This window comes from Eulemur rufifrons, chromosome 13, assembly GCF_041146395.1.
Source record: "Eulemur rufifrons isolate Redbay chromosome 13, OSU_ERuf_1, whole genome shotgun sequence".
Classification (NCBI taxonomy): domain Eukaryota; kingdom Metazoa; phylum Chordata; class Mammalia; order Primates; family Lemuridae; genus Eulemur; species Eulemur rufifrons.
Window position 1 is genome coordinate 14276706 of NC_090995.1, and position 26528 is coordinate 14303233.

Consider the following 26528-nt stretch of genomic DNA (forward strand, 5'->3'; position numbering starts at 1 on the left):
CAACAGAGAACATCTTCTAACTGCTTAATACCAGGGATACACTAGTGACAAATATAAACAGCCCGTACGGTCTAGAAAATGGGGCAGACATGGAGGATACACACAAATAATGGAATTATTACAAATTGCAGTAAGTTCCTTGAACAAAACAATGGATCCTGAGAGGCCAGTGGTCCCTAAACCTGAATGAGCACCATGAGAGCCACCACATTTTAAAGATAATAGAATAATACATCCACACTATAAAAACAAACCACCTGCTACAGAAAACTGAAGAGTAAAGAGCAGGTATATCCCCCGACGCTTTTCTCCAGAGGTTAAATTGTGTATATATTCATCGCTTAAGCTATTTTATATATAGATTCAAAAAACACATAGATACATATATAATAAAATGCTAAATATAACTTTTCTTGTTAGCTCATAATTTCTGCCAAGGTGCCAAAAGCCTAGAATAATACAATAAGGTACAAATGACCCCAATTTGCGGCCCCTTATCAATATCCAATGATTTTAGAAGCTGGCAATGCTACGTGGCATAATGCTTGGTCCACTAGATTTGGCAAGAGTAGGACCAGGAACATTTTTGTTTTGGAAAATCTGAGCTACAAAACATGTCGCCAGTTACTGTATCTTTGAAGTAGCAACAAGATTCTCTCCAATGAACTGTTGCATTCAGCTTCACTGTTCAAGAAAAAAAAAACAGAAAACCCTCAAATCAGAGTAAGGGGCTACCTAGACAATAAAAAGACAGTCAAGTTTACAGCTCTTGTTCTCATTTCTTCATTTACTTTTATTATTCTAACTTGCTTTCCAGGCACAGGACTCATTTATCATTCTCATTTGCTTCTGTCTACAAAATTTGTTTAGACTTAGCAAACCGTGAGGAAACCACCTTACGTGTTGGTACTCAAGTCTTCCTTCTGGAAATGTGGTCAAAAATGACAGCTTGGATGTAGAGCTCTGTCTGGATGGGGATTCTAGTAGAGTTGTCCCCTGGTTGTGCCTAAGATACATAAATCACATCGCTTGTCAAATCCGTGCAAATAATTGCCCTTAAATATTCTTTTTGCTTAAATATTATAGAAAGCAAGTTAAAAAGGCTGTTTCCATGGAGACATTTATATGTTTCCACCCCAGACTCTTTTTCTCAGGAGTGGGACGAATCCAGTTAGGAGCTCTGAGGCCCGGGTTGTGGTGTTACTGAAAATGTCTGGGCTCAAAGCAATGTCCCAGCCTTGTGCTTGTCTAGACTCTCCTGGATCCCGAGAGCCACTAAACGCAGAATTCCTAGCGAAGGGCTTTACAAACACATGTGATTTCAGGGTAAGAATTCAGAAAGAATCCTAGCTTGATGTCAGATTTGTCAAATAAAAATGTTTCAAGTTTGGAATTGGTTCTGACCAGTGGAAGTACTTGTCTATGTGCGTTTTGTTAAAAGCTTCTTTCTTATCAGTTCAAACAAGACTAGTGTAACAATTTTGGTTCAACACAAGCAGCTGTGTCCTCTGATGTATCCGTGTTAGGTATGATATAAGCAACATTTTATTCTATTTTGGCTTGTGTTTCCTAAATTTATTCAGGTATGCTGACTGAATAAACTAACGTTGTTCTTACACAATATTTAAGATAATGAAAAATGCAAATTTATACTCAACTAAATTGAATCATTTTTCTGACAACTTTATTTTCGTAGTAATTGTGTTTTTTAATAAGTCAGCTTGAACATACTTCCCAAGATCTTTAGGTAACATCAAACCTTATATTCATATTAAGTTGAATTATATAATAAATAATATAACTCATTTGACATATAGATAATTCTAACTAGGATAGAATACTGAAAAGTTGATGCCTAATTATTAGGCATAATTTTTAGTTTATATACCTTTGCTTAGATCCTATGGAAAGTGCTTGTTTTCAGGTCCTGCTAATGAAAGTGTTCATTTTGTCTCTTTATGAAGGTATATATGTGGCTACTGAAAGTTGCAATATAAATTTTGCTACTCTGCAAAAATGCTAGTGGAAGATAGACAGTTGTTAATTATATTGGCTTACTGTTTTCTCTATGAAATAGAAGTTACTTTGGTTAAAAGGCACTATTAATATGAATGGCTGAGACCACACTGGGAGAAAGAGGGGCCAGCTAGTATCGCTGTACATGTGCTGCTGTGTTTCAAAGAGAAAGTAGGTTTGTCCTATTGTAGTAGATTTATAGTGCTATATAATGGGGCACACACACGGGCGTGTATTAGTGGTTTTTAGGGTGCCCTCTCCCTCTTCCCCATCTCAGGACCTCTGTATAATTTTGAGACTTATTGAAGACCCTAGAGAACTTTTACTTTATGTGGGTTACAACTACCAATATTTACCATATTGGAAGTCAAAAATTAAGAAATATAAAAATACTTAGTTTTTGATTCAATTGACCAGAGCTATGATGAACACATTGAAGTCTTAGAAATATTTCAGTATTAATATAAAAAATTATCCTGTGCTCATGGATCCTCTGAGAATTGCAGTAATATGAAAATGCAAAATACATTTACTTGCCTTGGTTTATAGCACTTGAGTCTAAAAGAAACTGAAATGTGCTAAAATTTTAGTAAAGTCTGCCCAATCTTGACGGGCTTGCTTCTGTGTCTTACGAAAATAATTTTCTGTCCTTTATATTGAATTTGTTACATTCTTGATTATTTAAGAAAAAGAAAAAAGTAAAAGAAAGCAAAGAACAAAGTTTCCTCACTTATAAAGAGCTAAGGTTCTTTACAACCATCTTAACATCTGTGTTTATTTTTAAATATTTCCTTGTTTCAAATATTTACTAAATAGATAAATCACTATTATTTCTCTGGCACCCTGATCTTATCTTAATCAAGTAACCAGGTATCTTCTAACAATTCTTTTCTGATTTTTGTCATTCATAATTGGCTCTTGAGTATAGAAAAAATTAAACTGTCAGGATATCTTCAACATTTACAACTATCTTTGAGATGTCCTAGAATGCCCCTCAAAAAAAAAAAAATCACAAAGATTTATTAATTCATCCTTGAAAAAAGTGCTAAAAATAATTAGGTTTGTTTGTAGAATTCCATAGGAACACTCATCAAATCAGAAGAGACGTTCACCCTTACCTAGGTAAACTGTATAGATACGATGTTATTGATATAAATATTTCCGAAATTTTATATGCTTTACGGGAGGTCCCTGGACTTTTGTCCTTGCTCTTGCTGTCATACATGTTTGTACCCTCAGGGAAAACAGTGATTGCAGCTCTTGTGAATATTGCCATGAGGTTTCATGTTTGAAAAATAATGCTCATTTTCTCAGGTAGGAACAGCCACTTCTAAGGAATTAAGTTTGACTTGACTTACGAGGCAACACCTCCCATGCCTACCACGCCCTTCTAGCAAACTGGTCTATTTCTTGGCTTCAAGGGTGAAAGAACATTATATTAAATATATTACATAAATGAGAATATATTGGAAAGCTTCAGAAAAGAGGAATTTACCCAAATTTGTAGATATTGCAGGTGAAATCTTGTGGAGAGAGTATCTTGGGTTTGGTTTCCTAACCTCAGGATGATAAATAATAAAGGGCTGTAAAAGTCCAATTTGAAATTCCTCATGCAAACTTTCAGGCAGAATTTACTTAGTATTTGTTCAAAATCGTATGGCCTTAGAGTTTACAAAGCAAACTTAAGGTGCTCCATATGGTAAAATAACACTTGTGATGCACCTGTGTCAACAATTAGGCAAACCTAACAAGATAAGCCTTATTTTATGATCAAGAATAATCTTTCTTTGAAATTATTATGATAAAAAGAGGGCAGGAGGCTGCCAGGAAAAAAATGTGAAAAACTTTGAAGTGGGAAAAAAAAAATCAAACAGATGATTACTTCAGGTTTACATCTAATTTACAACTAGGTAAACCAGATTTACATCTAGGTCTTCTCATCTTTGATTTGTAACTCTGTAAATTTGAGAAATCTGATAATAATTCAAATAATTGTCTGTATAATGCAAAGTAATTGTGTTCAATGGAATGCAGCTGATTTTTGCATTGACTTTGCAGATTCATTTTTCATTTATTTGTAAATTCGTTTCAGAATTTCTTACTCCCTTTATATGTCTCTGCTCTTTGAACGGGTCGTAACACCTTATGGGGCCTCTTTAATGAATGAGTTAAAAATCTTTGATATGTGTTCATTTTATATCTATTGGAGAACCATGATTCTGTCTCCTTTTAAAAATTGTTCCTTAACAACTGATAACAAGAGTGCTAAAAATAATCTCACACACACACACACACACACACACACACACGCCACAGCAACTGCAAACAATAAAGCTGGTTAAGAAAACTCAGCACTTAGAAAGCTTTCTCTTCGAATTCACAGCGCTGTAAGAAGCTGCTAAAAGATTTCTGCCTGAAGCCATTACTGGGTCCCAGGAGGGACAGGACTCCATGCCAAGTATAAAATACGAGTTAAACAAGATATTGTGATAAGACCAACAGTAATAAATTATTGAAAAATATTAACTGACGGAACAAAGTAAGAAGACTACGACCTTACTCCACCAAATCCCAGAGGAATCACAGATTTAGATGTATAGAGGAAATACTAAACAAATTTAGAAGAAAATATACGTAAACATTTTCCTGATCTTAGCATGGGAATCTTCTTAAACATAGAAACAACATAAGCAATCAGGAAGGGAAATCGGTAGTCTGGACCACAGAAACATTTTAAATTTTAAATGCCAAAAAACACTAAATATATTAAAGACAGATATCTAAATTGTAGCATGTCACTAAAAAATATGATAGCCAAAGGTTTTCTATCATTTATACATAGAATACTTAAAAGTTAATTTTAAAAATCCACTAAAACCCTATAGGAAAATGGGCAGAAGGCAGCAACAAGTGTAGGATTAATTCACCTACCAAGGAGAGGAAGGCACCGGAGTCAATTACTCTGATAGTTTTCAGCCAAAAATAGCTTTAGCTCTACATATAGTATGGGTGCCCTAAGATCCTAAAATATTTTAAAGTTGTTAACCTCAAAATTTCCAGAATTATTTTTGGTCCTACGATTCATTTCTTTAGCAAATATTTAATGTTCAGTTTATTTATTCGCAGATGGTTACTGAGCACCTGCCGCGTGCAGGGGATAGGACGGTGAAATGCCCAGGAAGGGTCTGCCCTGCGGCTCACAGCTGATGCTTTACCAGTTTCTGCCACACGTGCGGGTTCATGTGAGCCTCTGGGCAAACTTCAGAGGGCGATGCTGGAAGAGGCAGGGATGGCAAGAATGGGACCACCGCCCACTTCCTCCGCCCAGAATGGGCCAAATAAGTAAAGAAACAGCAGCAGTTTATCAGCACAAGCATCCGCAGTGGCTGCATTTCTGTGGCACACGGTCTGCACTTTCCAGTCTACTTCGTGCAGTCCCAGGAATGTGTAATGTAAATGACTTGCAATTAAGACTGTTGAATTAGAACTTATTTTAAAGGGATGAAGTTTGATTACTTCACGCACACACACTAAGGCGAAGCGACAGCTAATAAAATACGACTGTGTGCAACGGTGGCTGGCAAATCCAGCCAATCTTTAGGGTCACCTGGGGAGACTGTTAAGAATGTAGATTCCTGAGCCTCAGGCAGACGGATTCAGTCTGAACATCCAGGGGTGGGGCCTGAGGTTCTCCCGACTGGCAAAGGTGGGAAGGAGGGTGGAAGAGGAAACACTTCACTGAATTGCTGGGAACTGCCCCTAATTGAGCCGTGGTGGGCGGGGTGTTGATAAAAAGCTCTTGGCATAGCAGCTCGCATGGCCAAGTAGCTCCTTGTCGTGCGAGCAGTTGTGACCGGCTTTCAGAAAGCAGAGTCTGGGGCTCCTGTTGCAGTCAAGGGTATTGACACAGGAAGAAAAGGAAACACACCTGCTAACCAACCCGCACAGTCTGCACTGCACATGCCTTCCCGGCCCGCGACACTCCGAATGGGTCCAGAAAGGTTCATTCTATAAATAGTGTCTTTCGTTTCACCCATTTCCTACAGCTAATGGAAACCACACGTCACACTGAGATTTGTTAGCATGTTTTTGGTTTGCTTGTTTTGGTATCGGCCGTTTATCAAGCAACAATATTCAAGATGTACTCCAGTCAAAACAAAGTCACACAGGGAGATCCTGTCCCATAGAGTTTCGTGTTTTTCATACAACTGATTTTCTTTTGCATTCTAAAAGGGCTCCAATGCAGTTTTGCCAACAGAAAACTAATATCCCCTTTCAAAGTGACTTACGCATTTTCATAGTTAGAAATTTTGATTCTCAGTCACCGTGACACAAACGGTACAGATCCTCACTGACGTGTGTAGAATGGTAAAAACAAAACAAAACAAACACCTCCCTGGATTTGGCTTCCACGGTTGGAGTCAGTTATTCTCCCAAATGTCTCTGCCATGACTCCCCTTCCTGCACCTTGGTCTCACCACGGACACCCACTCAAGTCCCCTGGGGAAGTTATGAAAAGTACCAATGCCCAGACTTCCCCCAGACCAGTCTGACCAGAGTCTGGGGGATGAGGCCAGGCTCCACACCTTCCAAATCCTTGCTGGGTGATGCCAACAACCAGTCTCCAGCCTAACGGAGGTCCCCTCCCTCCCCATACAGCCCCGTGCTCTGCGTTCCATGCCTTCGTGTGTGCTGTTCCTTCCTCTCAGAACACCCTTCCCTGCAGTCCCGTGTCCTCACCGTCCACACCCTTCACGGCCCAGTTCAGACGCTTTCTCTTCCATTAACTCACTTCTGAAACCCTTTAGGTCTGTAGCACATCCTGCCTCCTCTGAATTCTTACAGGGCTGTTCCTGTCCTCTCAAGCTACTTTCTAGATTGAATGATCATCCATTCAACCATTTATTCAATGACTATTTACTGACTACTTATTGGCAAGGCATTTTCCCAGGTGATGGGCTTTCACAGGCCTTTGCCATTTAGTGAATGGAAGCAGGAAACAGAGAAAAGCTGGTGTAACGAAGGGAGGTTTTTTCCGTCTTAACTATTGAGTACAATCTCTCTCTCTCTCTCTCTTTTTCCCTCTCTCTCCTCCTTCCTCCCTTATCAGTGGCTTACGCTGGTTTTAGGCCACCTATGTTATAGTGGGACTCAATGCAAATCCTCCCATGGTTAACATTTTTTAAAAGTAAAAGAAAATGCCTATTTTTAAAATTCGTGCTGATCTGGAGAGTACAAAGTGCTTCCACTCCATCCTTCTGAAGATGGTACACTGGAAACATTCTGGTGGGTGTGAATCACTCAGACAAGCATTCTTCCCTCAAAAATAGAAACTTGACTTATTTGTTCCAGATGTCGTACAGCTGCAGGAAGTTAAAGCCAGTGGTCCTGTTTTCAACGCAACCGAACTCTTACTGCATTTGGAATTTCCTAACCAATGAATCTCGTATTACTTAATGTAAGACCTGCACAGTTTTCTTTTTCCACTGTTACCATTCACAAACAACTGTGTTTCATGGGAACAACGTTTCAGATTAATGAGTCTACATCTGCGTTGCACGAAGGAAACACATCCTGTTTATCACTGTTTCCACCTTTCATTGATCTTGACCTTTTTAATTTTAAGCATAAAGTAGTTCAAATAGAGCACTTGAAGGAGAAGAAAAGTAGGGTCGAGTTGTATGCAGTTATAGTATTTTACAGCACTTTAACTACTAGGCTTAGAAGAAGATGTTCATCTGAGGGAGAATTTCAAGAAACATTACTAAAAAAATATTGAGTACGAAAACGTAATTCTTATCATGCATTTATAGTTATTTACATAGACATTTCAGCTTGATTCTCCTGCAGATCTATAAAAATGTTATGTTGGATGCATGAAATATAAAAGATCATGAATCTTTAAAGAGGTTGAATAAGTTAAGAAATTATAGAGGAAATGTACATGCTGATTTTATATCTAGTCCATAGAAATTTACATATATAAGTGTAATTATACTTCTATTCTACTTGAGAATAGAGTGCCAGATATCTTGAGATTATTGACTTTTCATGGAGAAGGTTTTCTCAAATTACAGTTCATCAATAATCTGTAGCAGAATTACACTGGCTGCTTATTAAAATATGTACTTCTGGGCCCAGTTGAGGCAAATCTCTGTAAATTGGGCCTGGTGCTTTAGAGGGACTCTAAAGATAAGAAAAAAATAAAACAAGACTAAAAATAAACCCTCATCTTTCAGTTTTGAACATTAAAACCTATGGAGTTTAAGCACATGTATCAAAGCCATGCAGCCAATGATTGTAAAGTCAAGTCTAGAATGTTGTTTACTGATGCTGAGACCAGCATTTCCTTTCAGCACATCTGTTATTAATTTTTATCTTCAGAAATATAAAGTTAAAATAAACTTTAAAGAAATATAAGCATCCAAATATCATCAGATATCTCACCCAATAATTCTTTATTCTTATCACTCATTAGCTAAATCCTTGTTGCTTCTCCAAGATTTAGAAAAAAATCTTTCCTTCAAACTAATCATGAATTATAATCAAAATCTTCCAGGAAAAAAACAAAAACGGAAATGTTATATTTTATGTATTTTTGAATAAGTCTTTGAAGTCTCATGATTGATTATTTTGGAAGTGAGGGTTTTAGTTAAAGTTATTTGAACCATGTTCAAGTAACAGTTTGCATTCAATAGTGATGCTCCAAAGACCATAAAACTACAGTTCACGGCAAACATTCTTCAAGTATGCCATTAGTTAAAATAGAGCCCCCTAAAATACTTTGGTATCGTTCAAAACTGATTCAAAAATTTATTTCACGCATCTCACTGAAGTATTAATAACTTTAAATCTTTTCCTTTACGTAGTTTAGCCTTCTAAAAGGAGAAGACTCTATGCATAAATGTGGACCTAAAGATTTTCTAATCCAGGAACTTCATTTCACTAACGAGAAACCTGAGACCAGACGAGAGTCGTGTTCTTTTGAAGGAGACGGCCTGTGTCGGAAGCTGCTAGCAGTCCACGCAAACCTCTCTTCCCTCTGTCCCCAAACCCATTTTTAGCTGTGAGCACGGTCACCTGCATACAGATTCCATTTCCCAGACTTCCACGGCCACATGACCAAGCTCTCACAGTGCACCGTAAGTGAAGGCTTCTGCGGTAGCTTCTGGGAAACTTCCCTAAAGGCAGCTGGGGATGATGTCCTTTGTCCCCTTTCATTCTGCTATGACGGTGGTTGTTTTGGCTGGAGATCTTCTGGCTCATGAGGACAAGGGCCAGCCTGGCCCCGATGACTGTGGAGCCGCCATTCTACCCCTGGACGGACACTATCTTGCACTCCCGTGCAGAAGAGAAAGAAGTTTCTATCCTGTTTAAATCACTGCCTTGGGGTTTCTGATATTTGGAGCTGAATCGCATTGCAGATAACAATCTATTTGTTGCTATGGAACTTGCTTCATTTGTCCTTTGAACACATATTTATCAGACCTTTTTATGTGCAAAGAACTGGACTAAGTAGATATGAAACAAAGATTTTTTTTTTTGACCTTGAATTTCTAAAACATTTTGGAAAAGATTTTAGAAGCTGGCTCCCCTTTTCCTTTGGTCTGTTTCTGTCTACGTCCCATATGTATCACACAATTCTTATTTTTTTCGCTATGAAAGAATATTTTTCTTGTCTTTGGATTTCAGACAGATGCTATCATATGAATAACATATTTGTCAAAATTAAAAATCAAACAAGAACAAAAAAACCCCACCAAAACAATTCTAACACATGATGAATTCAAGCAAAGTTTCACCTTTCCTCTCCAGACGTGTGACAAGTCATGATAAAAAGTCATGATGCAAACACAGTCTTTGAAAACATGTAAAATGTAAATATTTGCCACTGAGAAAATTCAAAATATCATAAGGCATGACTTTAATATTGAGATAAAACATGTTTTCTAAGTTGACACTTAGAAATCCACTGAGAGCCGGACAGTTTTCCGTGTGAGTCACACACACAGAGGGATATTGGAAATCTGGATACGAATGTGAGGGAGGAGTCCTCCCTCCCCACTGAGAGCAACAGGGGCTGGACATCTCCAGGATCAAGGTAAACAGAGACGCTGCCCCCTGATCCCTGCTGTGACTCTCTGCTGCTAGGTACGGAGAAGAGTTCTCACCTGTGAGTTCTATTTAAATTCCCACTAAACTCTTCCTTATTGATTTCTAATAATTTGCGAAGCTTTGGAGCGATTTTGTGAAGACAGTGCATGCTCTAAGTTTCAAAATGGTGTTTCGTTTCTAAGTCAAAAAAAACTTGTGAGTGTCAACTATTTAGCAGGCTTTTGAATAATGGTATAAACATGACAACTTTTGAAGAGATAACCAGGTGTAAAAGCAGAATTACCTTTGAGTCCACGTTGAGGATTTTCCGGTCTCTTTTGTATTTGAAAAGCAGGCCTCCGGGATTGTCGGCGATCACTTGATAGTTGGGACTTGAATTACAAACAGCAGTGTGATTGTCCCAGTTGTAAAAGCTGTCAAAGGAAACATTTATTAGGAATTAACATGTGTAATGACATTAAATTGACAAATAATATTTCAGAAAACATTTGGGGAAGTTCAGTCTCAGGATGAGTTGATAGGGACAGTCCACGCAGCCATGCAGAACGAACCTCAGGTTAAAATTCTTGCAGAAGAATATACTTTCTTCCCAGGAAGTGAAGGAGAAAATTGGTGCAATTCAGACTATTTGTCCCAGCGCTGACTCTCTAGGGTATTGGGAGGTGATTCACTGGAAGGGAGGGCCGGCTAAGTCACCTCTGTTCACTCAAAACAATTTCAAATTCATTCATTTCTCTTAGGTGCTATTTTTCGATAACATGTTTCCCAGGGAATGACGACAGTATTTATGTTTGAGTGGTCACCACGGGCCAGACATGGTCTATTCCGTCACAGCACCAACAGGAAGCTGCTCTCGTTTCACGGACCAGGCAAGGAGACTAGAGGAGGTTACCTAGCGTGGGTGAGATCCCACGACTGACAGCCACAGGGCTAATATTCCAACCCAGGTCTGTGTGTCTCAGAGCACACATGTGCACGGTCTACACTTTCTATTATCCAACATTGCCGTCGAGCATTTTATCTTTTTAAAAATCTTCTGTGGAAACTTCCTAGTTTTTTCTACGTCTTGTTTTGTACCTACTTGTCAAAACGAAATAGGATATTGTCATGTGAGTTGAAAGAATCCTCAAAATACTTATTTTTATGTATCTTCTTCCTGCTAACTCATTTCTAATATTCTGTTTGCTTTTAAAATGACAGTCACAGAGATGACATATCCAGCGTAGGGGCCAACCTGCCTCTCAAATGTTCGTAGTATTTATGTTTAGTGAGTTTCCTCTGATCGTATCTCTGGGTTGCTTTGCCCTCTCTTACTCCCCTTTCTCTTTCTGAAAGTGTGGAATTCATTGATTAAACTCACTCTGAATTATATTGTTGTTTTCTGAGGCATCAATGTACCCCTTTCTTGTTATTACCTGCAAATGTAATATGTTTACCCTCAAATTTTTCAATACTCAGAAAGGATTAATTACATAGATTGTATATTTATGTCGCCGAGAGGAGGGTATATTAGTGAAAACTACTCTCTCTCTTCCCCTACTGCCCTTTCTGTGGCCGAGGCACAGGACGCCTGCCCCTATCTGAGACACACAGTAAGGAGAAGTGGTCTTCCAGCCGTCTCCGGCTGCTTACTCAGCCCTCCCTGAGAAAGCAGGACCGTCCAAATGGGGGCAGAAGAGATCAAACTCTCACTCTTTGCCGATGATATGCATTATATCCAGAAAACCCCAAGGATTCAACCAAGAGACACCCGGAATTGATAAATGGATCCAGTGAAGTGTCAGGATACAAAATCAATGCACACAGAGGCATTCATACACGCCAGTAACAGTCAAGCCGAAAACAAAGACAAAACAAAACAAAACAAAAACGCAGCACCTTTCACCATAGGTTCAAAGAGTATTAAATATCTAGGAATAAATGTGATACCTACCATCACAGAAGAAAGGATAAAAATCATATAATCATCTCCATAGATGCAGAAAAAAACATTTGACAAAAGTCAACATCCTCTCATAAGAAAAACTCTCAACAAATTAAGAATAGAAGGAATGTACCTCATGTGACAAATGCACAACTAAAATAAGATTCAATGATGAAAATCAGAAAGCTTTTCCTCCAAGATCAGGAACAAGACAAGGAAACCTACTCTCACAACTTCTATTGAATATATTACTAGAAGTCCTAACCAGAGCAAGAAAAAAAAAAAAAAAAAAAAGGCATCCAAATCAGAAAGGATTCGCAAATGACATGGTCTTATGTATAGAAAACTTTTATGACTCCACCAAAATACCATTATAATTAATAAATCAATACAGTAAAGTTGCAGGATACAAACCAACAATCAAAAATCAGTTGCATTTATATATTCTAACAATGAACTCTCCAAAAAAGAAATTAAGAAAAGGTCCCATTTACAATAGCCTCAAAAAATAAAATACTTAGTACAAAATTTAACCAAAGAGGTGAAAGATCTATACACTGAAAACTATAAAACGCTGATGAAAGAAATTGACTTAGACACATACAAAAAACTGAAACATATACTATGTTCATGGGTTGGAAGAATTAATATTTTTAATGTGTCTAGAGTACCCCAAGTGATCTACAAACTCAGTGCAGTCCCGGTCAACATTTCAATAATGTTTTCCAGAAAAATATAAAAATCAATCCTAACATTTGTATGGGATGACAAAAGACCCTAACCTCAAATAGCCAAGCAATTTTGAGCAAAAAGAAAAACACTGGAGGCCTCACACTACCTGATTTTAAAATACACTCCAAAACTATAGTAATCAAAACAGCATGACGCTTGCATAAAAACAGACAGCTATGCCAATGGAACACAACAGACAGTCCAGACATATATCTATACATTTTTAGCCAATTAATTTTTGACAAAGATGCCAAGAACACACAATGGGGAGAGGAAAGAATCTTGAATAAGTGGTGCTGGGAAAACTGGATATCCAAATACAGGAGAAAGAAATAAGACCCTCATCTTACATCATATAAAAAAATCAACTCAAAATGGATTAAGAACTTTACCCTGAGATATTAAATGATAAAATCACCAAAAGAAAACACAGGGGAAGAGCTCCATCACATTTGTCTGGGCAATGATTTTTTTGAATATGACCCCAAAAACACAGGCAACAAAAAGCAAAAAAAGAAGAAAATAGACAAATGGGATAACATCAAATTAAAAAGCTCTTACACAGTAAAGGAAAGAATCAACAGTAAAGAGACAACCTATAGATTGAAAGAATGTATTTTCAAACCATACATCTGATAAGGGATTAAGATCTATAATATATAAGAAACTCATACAACTAAATAGAAAAAAAAAAAAAAGGAAAAGAAAATCCAATTAAAACACAGGCAAAGGACCTGAGTAGGTATTTCCTAAAAGAAGACATACAAATGGCCAGCAAGTATATGAACAGGTGCTCAAGCCCACAGAACATCAGGGAACGGCATATCAAACTAAAATAAGATAACACCGCACACCTGTTAGGATGGGTATTACCAGAAAGACAAAGGATCACAAGTGTCGGCAAGGATGTGGAGAAAAGGAACCCCTGGTACAATGCTGGTGAGAGTGTAAACTGATAAAGCTACTATGGAATACAGTATGAGGGCTCCTCCAAAATTCAAAATAAATCTACCAAATGATCCAGCAATCCCACCTTTGAGTACTTATCAAAAGAATTGAAATCAGGATCTGGAAGAGATATTTATACTCCTTTGTTCGTGGTAGCACTATTCACAGTAGCCAAGATGTAGCAACAATCTAAATGCCCACCCATTGGTGAATGGATAAAGTGAACATGGTACATACACACTATGGAATATTATTCTACCTTAAATAAAAAGAAAATCTTGCTGTGTGTGACGGCATGGCCGGACCTGTTGGGCATTATGCCAAATGGAATAAGCCAGACACAGAAAGGCAAATCACTGTTTGATCTCACTTATATGTGGAAGTTAAAATAGCCAAACTCACAGATGCAGAGTAGACTTGGTGAGGGGGAGGGGAGAGAGGTTGGGGAAGGAGGAAATGAGGAAATTTTGGTCAAGGGATACAAACTTCAGTTATGCAAGACGAATAAGTTTTGGAGATCTAATGTATAGCAGGGTGACGATAAGCAGTGATACTACATTATAGATCCTATATGTTCTCACCACGAAAGAAAGAAAAGGAAGGGAGGAAGGAAGGGAGGAAAGAAGGAGGGAAGGGAGGGAAGGGGGAAAAAGAAAATGGTAACTATGTGAGATGATGGATATGTTAATGAGCCTGATTATTGTGATTATTTCACAATAAACACATATATTTCATAGTTGTACACTTTAGATACAATTTTTTTTAAAAAGGAAAAGTCAGGAGAGTTTATATTAATCATGGTGACGTTTAAATGTTAAACATTATTTTCTCTTTTTTAATCTCTATATACCTAAGGCTGTAAGGAGGATGAACTTATAATTTTACTGTGCAAACTAGGACCCTTTTGAGAAAGAAAGGGGCTGCTACTAATAATTGTGCCAAGACAACAAGAGTAGGCCTGGACTGTCCCGGGCAAACTTAGATGTGTGGTCTCCGCACCTACAAACCGTTTAAACACTGCTGATTTAGAGTTGATTTATCCAATGTTTGTGAAAAATGCTTCCAAAGTTTTGCCATAGACTTGCCAAAAATATGATAGAAATGTTTAAACAATGTTAAAACATGTTTTCTTATGGTTGATCCTTTTTATTTTATTTTATTGCTGTGGAAAAGTTACATTACATGGAATTGCATTTGTGGTAGAGAGACATGAAATTTAATCTAGAACAATAAATATTCCTGCCTTTTTTCTATTTTTCAAAGAGTATCAAAGCAGCAAAACTTTCTATAATAAATGAATTTTCTGAAATATTATATTCCATGTAAAAATATATGTTTGATCAGTTGTTTTCATTGGTAAGCTTATAAAATCTAAAGTTTAGTGTTTTTATAAGTTAGTTAACTTGGCTTCTATTCATAGCTATATATTGTATCTCTAATTTCAATCAGATATTTAATAAATGCATACGCAAGTTAGAAAAATATAGATAGCTGTTGAAAAACCCACTGCAACTTTTATAAAAATAATTAAGGATATTAAAAGTCCTAGGGGCAGATAGTCAGAAGGGTCATTTAGTTCAATGCAGCCCAATTTTGAGCATCTATTCTGTGCCAGGAATGGTCCTGGGTGTACATAATCGTGAAGGGAAACAGTTCTTACCTTCAAGGAACTCACAGACCTTATGGGCAGCCAAAAATCTGAACAAAAGATTATAATACAGTGTGAAAAATGATATAACAGAAATCTGTGGCAGGTATTTTTGGACCACAGGGGTCAAAGAAGAATGTGCATCTTGGTGAAATACATTTCTAATGAGGTTTTTCTGACAGAAAGCCGTAGGGTCAAGCATTTCAGGCAGAAAGGACGGTAAGAGGCAGGCTAGACAGGACCTGAAACAAGCACACACATGGTTGCTGGCCGTTACAAGATCCCAGGAGTCCACTGGGGGATGAGGCAGAAGCTAAATCGCTGTGGGTTGAGAATTAAATGTGGGATGTGGCTCTCAATCGTCTTCCACCAAAGTGCTGCAGTTCTGGGGGTGTCTTCCCCTGGGGCCCCCAGTGGGCTCAGAGAGAGGAAAGCAGGGGGAGCGGGTGGGGCTGGCTGATCTCTCCAAGACGTGTGGGCGGAAGGGAGACTGTGCGGCCAGCTGGGCATCACCCCAAACCCTCTCTGGGTGAAATGACGTCTGGGCACCTGTCTGGCCTGTTCAACACATCATGTGCCCTGAGCCAAAAATGTGGTGTCCAGTGATGGGCTGGTTACGGCAGACGCTGGGCGAGGGGAATGGACGATAGTACCTGGGACACCTGCCTAATTGTGATAGGTCTTCCAAGATAAAAAAATAGTGTAATCACAGGGTAGGTTTTTGAAGTCGCCACCAGGGAGCTCCCTGTTCAGAAGGAGCCTCCTTATAGATAGAGGTTCTGATGAAGAATTCCACAACTCCTCTGTTCTCCTGACCTGTAACTGACCTTCCTCCTGGGGCCCCTCACCCTGCTCTGGGGGACTGGGATGCTTCCCCGCCAGCCCCCAGCAGGGGGGACCAGACGGGTGATAACAATGGGCGTGTCCATTTCCACACTCCCGCATGGTGGGGCTATGGAGACAGATTTGTCAGTTACACAAAGGTCTGTCTGACATTTCACTCAGGGTAAGCAGGGGGTGATACTCCCACATAGCAATGCTAGAGGGAGACGCCTTTTCAATGCCTCCAGTTCCGACCAAGGGGGATTTTTCTTTTTTTTTTTTTTTTTTTCTTTTCTTTTTTTTTTTTTTTTTTGAGACAGAGTCTCACTCTGTTGCCCGGGCTAGAGTGAGTGCCGTGGCATCAGCCTAGCTCACAGCAACCTCAAACTCCTGGGCTTAAGCGATCCTACTGCCTCAGCCTCCCGAGTAGCTGGGACTACAGGCATGAGCCACCATGCCCGGCTAATTTTTTTGTATATATATATTTTAGCTGTCCATATAATTTCTTTCTATTTTTAGTAGAGACGGGGTCTCACTCTTGCTCAGGCTGGTCTCGAACTCCTGACCTCGAGCGATCCACCCGCCTCGGCCTCCCAGAGTGCTAGGATTACAGGCGTGAGCCACCGCGCCCGGCCCCAAGGGGGATTTTTCTTAAGCATGTCTGACCTTTGCTCTACTGATTTGGTGGGAATGAGAAGAGTGGACAGTGAACAGACCCTAGGGCGCATGCACATTTAGCATATATGTGAGAGCCTGAGAAGCACACACGTGTAGCAGGAGAGTTAGGACAGCACATACCATGCGAACCAAAGGGAGCAGAATGACAAAAATAGCAAGGAGATCCCCATCGTCAAATACAGGAAAGGAATGAGAAAAAGGAGATCAAAGTTTGCTGGCTGTTAGTGCTAACTCTCTTCTTAGGGGCTAGCACGCATTTAGTTTAGGCTAAGGAGATGTTATAGATAAGTCATCTTTGCTGCTTCTATCAGAATTATAAGATTAAAATTCTGCTCTTTAAAAATAACAAACACGTAGTCATGAATTCTGCATTCTAGTCACCGTACTTTTCGGGCAGGTGCCTTATAAGGTTTTGATGGCAGAACTTGGGAGACGTGGTAGGCAGGATTCAACCTACCTCCCGTGGTCTCTATCCCCTGTGTGGCATTCACAAATATGTCATGTTTCTGGCCAAAAGGACTTTGCAGACGTAACCAAGTTTACTCCTTGTCTAATTTTAAAATAGGGAGATTGTCCCGGATTATCCAGGTGGGCACAACATCATCACTTGAGCCCTTAAAAGGCAGAAGGCAGAAGAAGTCAGAAAAATTCAAAGCATGAACACACGGTTGCTTTGAGACGGAGGGACCACAGGGACAGTCCTTTAGCCAGAAGGAACTGAATTCTGCCAACTGTCTAAATGAGCTCAGGGGCGGATTCTTCCCCGGAGCATCAGAAAGAAGCCGCAGCTCTGCCAACCCCGTGATTCCAGCCTTCCGAGACCCTGGACTGAGAATCCGGCCACGTCGTGCTGGACTTCTGACACACAGAACGGCCGCCTGATAAATGGGTGTTATTGGAAGCCACTAAATTTGCAGTAATTTGTTTCTTGACAATAGAAAACAAATATAGTAGACATAGTACGGGCTTTGGAGTCACCTTAAGTGAGCACGATGAAGAGGAAATAAACATTCTAGAACAGTTGGGGGTGCGGAGATGGAGCGGAGGCTTAAGATTTATTTTGAACGTTGAAAGGAATGTGACCTCGCTTTGCACTCAAGTTTGGGGCATCAGAAATATAAGTTATAATTATAATGTAATCAGGGAGAAATAACAAAAATAACACTGAAACAACACAAGCAGTGGGAATCCTCAGAGAAAGAAAAACGACCTCAGGCAGAAGGAGAAGTAAAAGCTCCACAGTCTTTGGCTTTTCACTGGACGATTTTGTGTTTCTGTACATGACGTGGAAAACAGGTCTGTCCATCTGGACTGCGAGGAGCCAGACCAGGGGACATGTGCTGCTCCGTCCTGGGCCGGGACTAAAACCAGAGCTGCTGTCTGTGGGGCCCACTGTGGTGATGGTGGACAGGATCGGGGGGATCACCCCATGGGGAGGACTGGAGCTGCTTCCCTGCCAGTCTTGCACACCCCACCTATCTCCTTACGAAGGTCGCTCCATGTAGGTAATGAAACGTTCAGTGCTGTGTGTGGGCAGGTGAGACCACTGCCTACACCTGTGCCAGGGAGTCTCCCTCAGAACTCTCCCACCACGCCACCCTGTGACACGGTCTTTTCCTTTGCAGCTCACTCTTTTTCTCCCTCCGTTGCCATTTTTATAATGAAACAGCAAGAAGCGATGTCTTATCATGTCTATGAGTCATGATCTGATGAGCATGAGTTACGCTTTGATGAACGTGAGTCACCAGTAGGGAACATGCCACCCACCCTGTCACCCCAGCTAGAAATGCGGGTCATCCTGGGCTTTTTCCTCTCCTTCACCCTATATCCTGTCTTTCATCAAGTCTTATAGATTTATCCCCTTAATTTTTCCTGTGTATATCTCCTTCTCTCCAAATGCTGCGCTGCACAGCTATTCCCACATGAATTAACGTGATACCTTCGCAGTCAGTCTCCCCGGCCCCTTCCACTTTTGGTCTGCATCCCTGCTCATCCACCAACCCCAGCAACCACCATTATCCTACAAATATCACATCGTGTATCATAGCCCTGTTTACAATGCTTCCCTAACGCCAACAGCTTTCTGGACACACTCTGTAGCTCAGCACACATACTCCGCAAAACCTGGAAGCTTTATAAGTTTCACACTTATACATTATGACATATTATTATAATTTATAACTTGTAAAATTATTGAACCAGAAATTCCACTTCTAGGAATTATAGACAAAGAAACAAGAGCATAAAGGCTCATGATAGGACTATTTATAAGAGTGATGGTTTGGAACTAGTCTGAGCATCCAAATTCCCATTCTAACAATAAAAACCAGGAGGCCAAATTCTGGCTTCAATTGGGTCTGCAACGGGCGGTGGCAATGAAGAGTTAGTAGCAAAAAAGGGTGAGACCAAAGGTGAGGCCTGGGGAGAATCTCATTTTTAAACAGCAGATACTGTGGCCTCTTTCTGAAATTGCAAGATCACTCTAGCAGGCCACAGTCGGAATTAAAATATGGAATAGTCTAGAAGAGAAGAGAAAACAGCAAAGGGCACTTCCTGGGTAAAGGTGAACAAAAGGTTCACAAAATGTCCAGTGTATTTATCCAGAGACTCAGGTCACCTTCTCTTCTCCTCTTAAAAAATGTATTGTGGACATTTCAAACACAGCCCAAAGCAGAGAGAACACAATAATGATTCCCCGGTTCCCATGATGTGGCTTCAACAGTTACTCACACTGGCCTCTCAGTTTTACCTCTTCCCTCCTGCAAACTCGCTTCTACCAACCAGACTATTTTAAAGCATCATTTCATCTGAAAAAAAAAAAAACTTCAATGTGGATCTCTACAAGATAGCTCTTTTAAAATATGTAACTGCCATTTTAGATCATATCTTAAAATTATAATAATTCCTCAATATCATCAGGTACCCAGTTAGCATTCAAATTTCCCCAAATGCCTTATAAATTTCTTTTTTTACTGATGGTTTGTACAATTCAGATTTCAAACGAGATCCATATTTTCCAGGAGTCCTGACACTTAAACCAAGGAAGGACAAAGATCCCTGGAGGTCACTGAAATGATTTTGAAATGATGTTCGATAATTGAAAATGGGTTAATTGAAGAAACAGCGCCACACTGGCAGCTATTGTAACTGATATTTGTGAAGAATTTTCAGAAAGAAGATAAAGTGCTTACAACAGAATAAGATGTAGAGTTGTGTATACACATTAAGACAGCAAATAAACATATTCATGCACACACACACATTCAGTTGCCTACTTGCTAGTCACTATCACATTTCAGGAAACTTCTCCCTCCTTATAGTGCGATCACAGTGAAAATGGGCAAGTAAGGTCTTGAGTCTTGGCGACTGGCACACGTGTCCTCTGTGTGTCACTTTGTACATACACTGCGAGACCAGGGTACAAGGCAACAGGGAGGCCGTGGTGGGTGGAGTCATGGCAGGTGCAGGGAGAGGGGCACAGCTGGGAACTCAGGGGGATTCAACTCCATCTGCACACACTGGGAAGAGGACCCAGGATATCAGTGGCCCCAGCCCTGCTAGGCTGTGGGAGAGCAATCGCGTTAGCAGGAGAAATCCTTTGAAGCAAGCAAAGCCTATAGCAACCACCAAAGAAGTGCTCCTTGAACTGGCCATTCTCCCCCCTTGGAGCAGATTAAATACAAACGTTTTGCAGTTCTTGCCTTCGTTTAGCAAGTAGCAAGCATGTAGCTGATGCCATAGCGCACGTGTGACCCACAGTGAACACAATTTAGCTGCCCTAGGAAACTGCAGAGAACAGACAATTGTGAGATGTATCCTGGCAGTTGTCTGTTATCATGAAATGAGCAAAATCATAATCTGTTGTGTTTCGAGAGCCTATTTTTGCTGTATGAAATATTTCCTCAAAATACAAAAGGCTCAGATGTTTTAGGAAAAGTGCCATGAACGGAAATGAAAGCATTAACCTGGCAACGGCCGGTGGTGACTATGGGACCGTTTGCAGCCTTGTTTATCTGAAGCTCAGCCAGAGTTCTGGTAAAGAATATGGGCTGGAGTTCCCTCAAACACAACATCTGATGCGAGGCTTCCAGGACTTGTGTAAGTAATTACACTGAAGAATAGCTGCCCTTGTACTATTATGATATTTTTAATTCCTTTTCAAATCTAGAAACCAAAAGGCACTCAAAATCTAAAATAGAGAAAATATTATTAGTTTTTCTTTTACTAAAGTAAGATTGACCTGAGGATAGAATTTTGAACAGTAATACATTTGAAAAACAACTGAACTCATCCATAGTGACCATGTCTTTTTTTTCAGATTTGTGTTCCTTGCTCAGATCTATTATCTGTGAAATAGTATGTTATCTTTCAATTGCCTTTGAGACATTTTTATGTGGAAGCACTGCCTTCATCATAAAACAAAAGTCTAAAACTTACTCATCTCCCCTTTCAAGCTGTTTTTTTCTTGCCCGTTGCGTTGGTATAACTCCGGTTAGAGATCTTGGCGTGCTCTGACTTTTTCCTTTCCACTCCTGATAGCATCCTATCTCGTTTGTCACCATGTTTTTCCTTCCAAATAATTTCTTCCTTCCAAATGTTGCTCATATTGATCACTCTGCCCGTGGACCCCTTGTCTAGCCTCCTGGCGTACAGTGTGGAAGTCAGGGCTGTGGTGACAATTTGACAGCTAACGATTCTCTAACTGCAGCCTGGGTGTTAGTTTTGCTGATGGAGGTAGTTTGAGATCCTGAAGAGGCTCTGAATCTTATATCTCTTCTGCAATTTTTATTGCACCTAGCTTTCTGTTAGGCACTAGCATGGGATTATTATTTTGTGTGTGAGTGTGTGTGTGTGTGTGCATATGTATAAAACAATAAAACACTAACATAATGTCCTATGTACACTATCTTATTTACTCAGTAAAAATAATTTACTCTCTGATTAGAACAGTTATGACAAAATCAGATTGGGGCAAAAAGTAGTTTAAAAACTTCTTTAAAATTTGCCTCAAGAAGTCTGCGTTTATAAAAAATGATGTTGTCTTGAAACAATTTCTTATGTGGTTAGCAAACCAACCACCCCTTCTGTACCAAACATTGATGATACGCTGTGTCATATCACACACACGCGTGTACACACACACACACACACACACACGATGTCATAGAAAAGCATTACAACATAACCAGGCCATTATAATTTACTAGGTTCTTAGAAGTCCTTGATTAAAAACGAACCTTTTAAATGAATATATTGGCAAAAACAAAGTGGGTGGACCTAAATCTTTGGTGAGATGATACTGAAAGCCTCCCTACTTTTTTAGGGAGAGGAGACGATGGAAGTCGCAAAGCATCTTTCATGCTTTAAAAGAGTCCCTCGATCAGATTTAAAATAAAAAAAAGATACTAAAAAAAAAAAAAGGAGCCATCCTCTGCCACAAATTCAGTGTGGATAGGAATTGCCATTCTAGATCCCAAGAAAGAAAGGGCTCTTGATGATACATTCTGCCACTTCTCCTACCTTAGGAAAAGTGTTCAAATTTTCCTCAGATAAGAAATATCACTTTAGAGCATCTTTCAATAAGAAAGAGAGAGGCATCTGACCCAACTGGAAAATATCACAGCTTTTACTATTTAAAAGTGCCACTCTTCAACACTGGACTGTTTTTCACAAGGCCATAGATATAGACACATGCAAAAGCGTATAATTTTAGAAATGGTGAGATCAGAGTACGAGGAGAGGAAAACAAACTCTAGGCTAAGCCAAGAGTCAGCTGGCTGACTTCGGAGGAAGGGGAAGAATTCAATTGGCAATCCTTGAAGAAGGAAAAATGGAAACTATTCTAAAACTTTAAAAGATTTAATTTAGAGTTCTCTTTGGAAATTTTAGGCTTAATAACCTCCCAGTCATATTCAAGTTAAACTAGGTATCCATATCTGAAAAATATGAGAGAGTTGGACCAATAATTGGCAATGATTGGGCCAAGAGGATAAAATATTAATAATTATTAAATATGTAGTCTGGAAATCTGTTATCCTAGACAGTGGAATAAGATGAAACAGCATGGTGACCCAATTTCAGTTGGTTTTAAAGTTCCAAGCATATAAAACGGGCTGTCCTATATACCTTTGGCAATTCCTAAGGGTCGTGAAGAATCTTAAAAGTGACAACGTGAAGCCAGATATACTTCTAAAAAAAATGTTTACTACTTTGGATAACACGAGAGAAAATGACTTCTGCTCATTTTACCCACAGAAGGACCCAGAATGTTTAATAAGAGTACGTTCCCTCTCTGACTACACGCCTAGCAGGCTTGCTGTGGCCACTCTGCAGTGGCCACCCCTGCGTCCTCACTGTCCCTCAGACAGATTGCTGCAGGCCTGGCCTTCCTTCGGGTCTCTGATCAAACATCAGCTTATCAGTATAATGATGTCTTCCAGGGTCACCTTAGTTAAAATGACAACCAGATATCCACTTTTTTCCTTTCTTTTTCTCTATAGCACTTATCTTTCTCTAGCATTTCACATAAATATATAGATGCTGAATACTAAATATAAGTAAACATATATACAAATACATATATGTATTAATATCACACATACACACACACAGAAGTTGGATAGATAGATATATTTGCTATTGCTTGTTTATTTTCTGCCTCCCATTGCTTGGATATAAACTCCATGAGAAAAGGCTGATTTTACTTCGGTAATTGTTATATCACCAGGGGCTAGAACTTGGTACACTGAAGGTGTTCAGTAACCATTCACCTAGTACGTGAGTCTTCACTGGGCTTTACGTGTTAGTTCTTTGTGAGTTACAGCCCCAGGAACAGAGGAAGTGCAAGTGTTTGGCTTCCCCAACCTCCAACACCATGGTGTTCCTGTGCTGCGTTCCAGCAAAACACGACAATATCATGTCCTAAGTGGTCTAAAGGAAAAGATGTGGACAAAACGATAGGGAATCCCATTGGTAAACTCAGTCCGGGGGTTTGAAGCATTTGGAAAAAGGGATCCACACTTGAATCGTGTTCTTGCTGAAGAGTTCGCCGTGTGAACATGGGTGCAGGTACTTCTGGTAAAAGGCCGAAAGAGAGCGTGATATGTCTGAGACACCTGAGCAGTTCTTTACACTTCAGAGTGCAGGGCACGGGGAGAGGGAGGTAGACACATGGAAGAAGGCAGAAAAAGTTAATGGAAATTTTTCATCTAATACTGGAAGGCTTTGATTGTCTTCAATTGTGAAAATTATATACTGTTAGATGTTTAATAGAATTTGATTTTATTGAATGCTGGTCTAGACGCCTGAGGTTTGAGATGATTTCTCTAACACCGGGAGTGGGATTTCTGGGACCAATAAAATCAGGGTGAGAAGAGGGCAGTAGATCTCTCTGTTAAGTTCAATTCCAAGATATTCTGGAAGCATTCTCCATAGAGGTAGTATTCTCAATAGATATGGATTTGGTCTACGTACTTTTATTCTCCACTGTTCTCTGCGTGTCAGCTCAGCCATGGTCAAGGGGAAAACCACAGATGATACATAATTATGGTTATTAATTAGAAAAATTGAAATCGTTTTTATCACCTGGCTTAAGTTAGTATTATTTTAAGAATAAAATGAGGTAAAGCAAAATAAAGAGAGTCAAGTCATAGGTACAAATAAATAAACATATGGCAAGCTGGAATGTTACAAAGGCATCTGAACTACAGACCTAGAATCTAGGCCCATTTTTGTTGTATCTACCCTTTTGTCCTTAAGCAAACTAATTAATCCTCTCCTCTTTGCGGGATTTATACTTAAGCATTTCCAGATTTTTAGATTTGTTAACACCACTAGATTGGTATGGTTCCCCAAGTTATGCATGTTGTACTTTCGAACAAATTCTTCCTGGAATGTATTGGCTTACGTGTGTTCCAAGAACAGGAACTGAGATAGCTGCTACCCAGACGCACGTGTGTGCCCTGAAGCATAATCCACCTTTGTTTTTTCATTCTGTGGTGGCCACAGATGTGGAATCTGAAGAATGATGATCTTGGTATATCCCTGCTTGCTCTATTAACCCAATGAGATAGGCATCACAAGAGCTTAGAGAAGTTATAGGAAGGTGGAGATGTTTATTTAACATCCTCAAGTTTCTCCTCACCACATACAACACAATTATCTATTTTTTCATGAAAATAATGGGCTTGGAAATTTGTGGGATGACCTGGGAAACTAAAAATCTCTGATTAATCCTAGTAAAGTGATTACGAGTTCCAAACGGTAAACAAAGGCAATTTTGTTTTTAGTTCTGTGCACAGTTTACTTGCACATTACAAGTGGTCTGCCGTCCCCGTGCTCTCTGCTCTATAACTGTAACTCTACTTAAATCCTGTTACAACAAACATCATCCTCTCTTGTAATTTAAGTAACTACATGAAAATACCTCTGACTAGCAAGGTTAATTTGCAACTGGTCTATTTTCTTTTAAAATGTAGAGTTTTCAAGGAAAAATAAATAAATAGGTTTACATAAATACATAAATGTTAGTTTATGCTAGTTTAGATACTATATAATTTTTTTGCTTAGAAAAGGAAAATGTATCTTTTTAGAAGAAAGATACAGCAATTCTTCTTTAAGAGGTCAAACTGAGCATCATTGATCATGGGACAATTTGACACTAAGTACCGCTTGATACAATGCAATGTGTAATTACTCATCGATCGAGAAATTCTTATCTAAAAGAAATATTTACACTGAATACAGTCAAGCCCTTAGAATTATCTCCCAGTTTAAAGAAAATATAGATATAAGAGAAACAAGTCAAATGATGCCACAAGAGAACAACTGGACAAGTCCAGAATGAGGGACAATCTTAACAGACAACTGGCCCTGTCTCTTTAAAAAAATCAATGAAGTGACAAAAAAAAAAAAAAAAAATGGTGGGGACATGTGGGGAGGGGTGCCAAGAGACACAAGCAATGCAATTATTATACGTTGATTAGATGACCAAATCTAAAACACACTTTGGGAACATTTAAGAAAATTTGATTATGAGCTAGATATTAGATGATAGTAGAAAATAATTATTAATTTGCTTATGCAGGATAATGGTCACATTACATAGGAGAATGTGCTTATCCTTAGGAGATGCAAGGTGAGATATTTAGAGGGGAAATTTGTGAGCTACTTTCAAATGAGACACACACAGACACAACCCCGCCCCCACGCACCACACACACATCCCTACACACACCCCAATATACTTGAGAGTTGAAGTGAATTTGGAAAAATGTTAACAATTGTTTAGTCTAAGTTGTGACTATGTTGGTCTTCACTGTACGGGTCTGAATTTTTACAAAACTTTAAAGATTTTTATAATAAAAAGTTAGAAAAGTTGCACAAAAAATTAAATGTACTTAATGGCACTGGATTCTACACTTAAAATAGTTAAAATGGTACATTTTATGTCATGTATATTTTACTGAAATTTTTTAAAAGTTGGAAAAAATCTTACATAAAGAGTAATCCTGTCTGAACCACAGTCAGTGCTGTCGATAAACTAGAGGTTGTGTCAGATCTCTAATTATTCATTTAAGGTTTTCCCAGATACCTGATCTTCAAGGAAGCACATTCTAGACAATTAAAGACACTACCAGATGACTG

At 39.2% G+C, this 26528-nt stretch overlaps 1 protein-coding gene across 2 annotated transcripts in view; it reads right to left on the minus strand.

Moving 5' to 3' along the window:
• Positions 1 to 772: 772 nt before the first annotated feature.
• The window catches only part of CFAP299 (cilia and flagella associated protein 299), a 200109-nt gene continuing 174353 nt past the window's right edge, over positions 773 to 26528 (minus strand). The window contains exons 5-6 of one of the 2 annotated variants that reach the window (XM_069485583.1): positions 10415 to 10544; positions 773 to 1006 (exon numbers count right to left, since the gene is read on the minus strand). In XM_069485583.1, the coding sequence (XP_069341684.1) occupies positions 911 to 1006; positions 10415 to 10544 (226 nt within the window). In that variant the 3' untranslated portion in view covers positions 773 to 910. The remainder of the gene's footprint in view (positions 1007 to 10414; positions 10545 to 26528) is intronic. The other variant, XM_069485582.1, reaches the window with a different exon arrangement.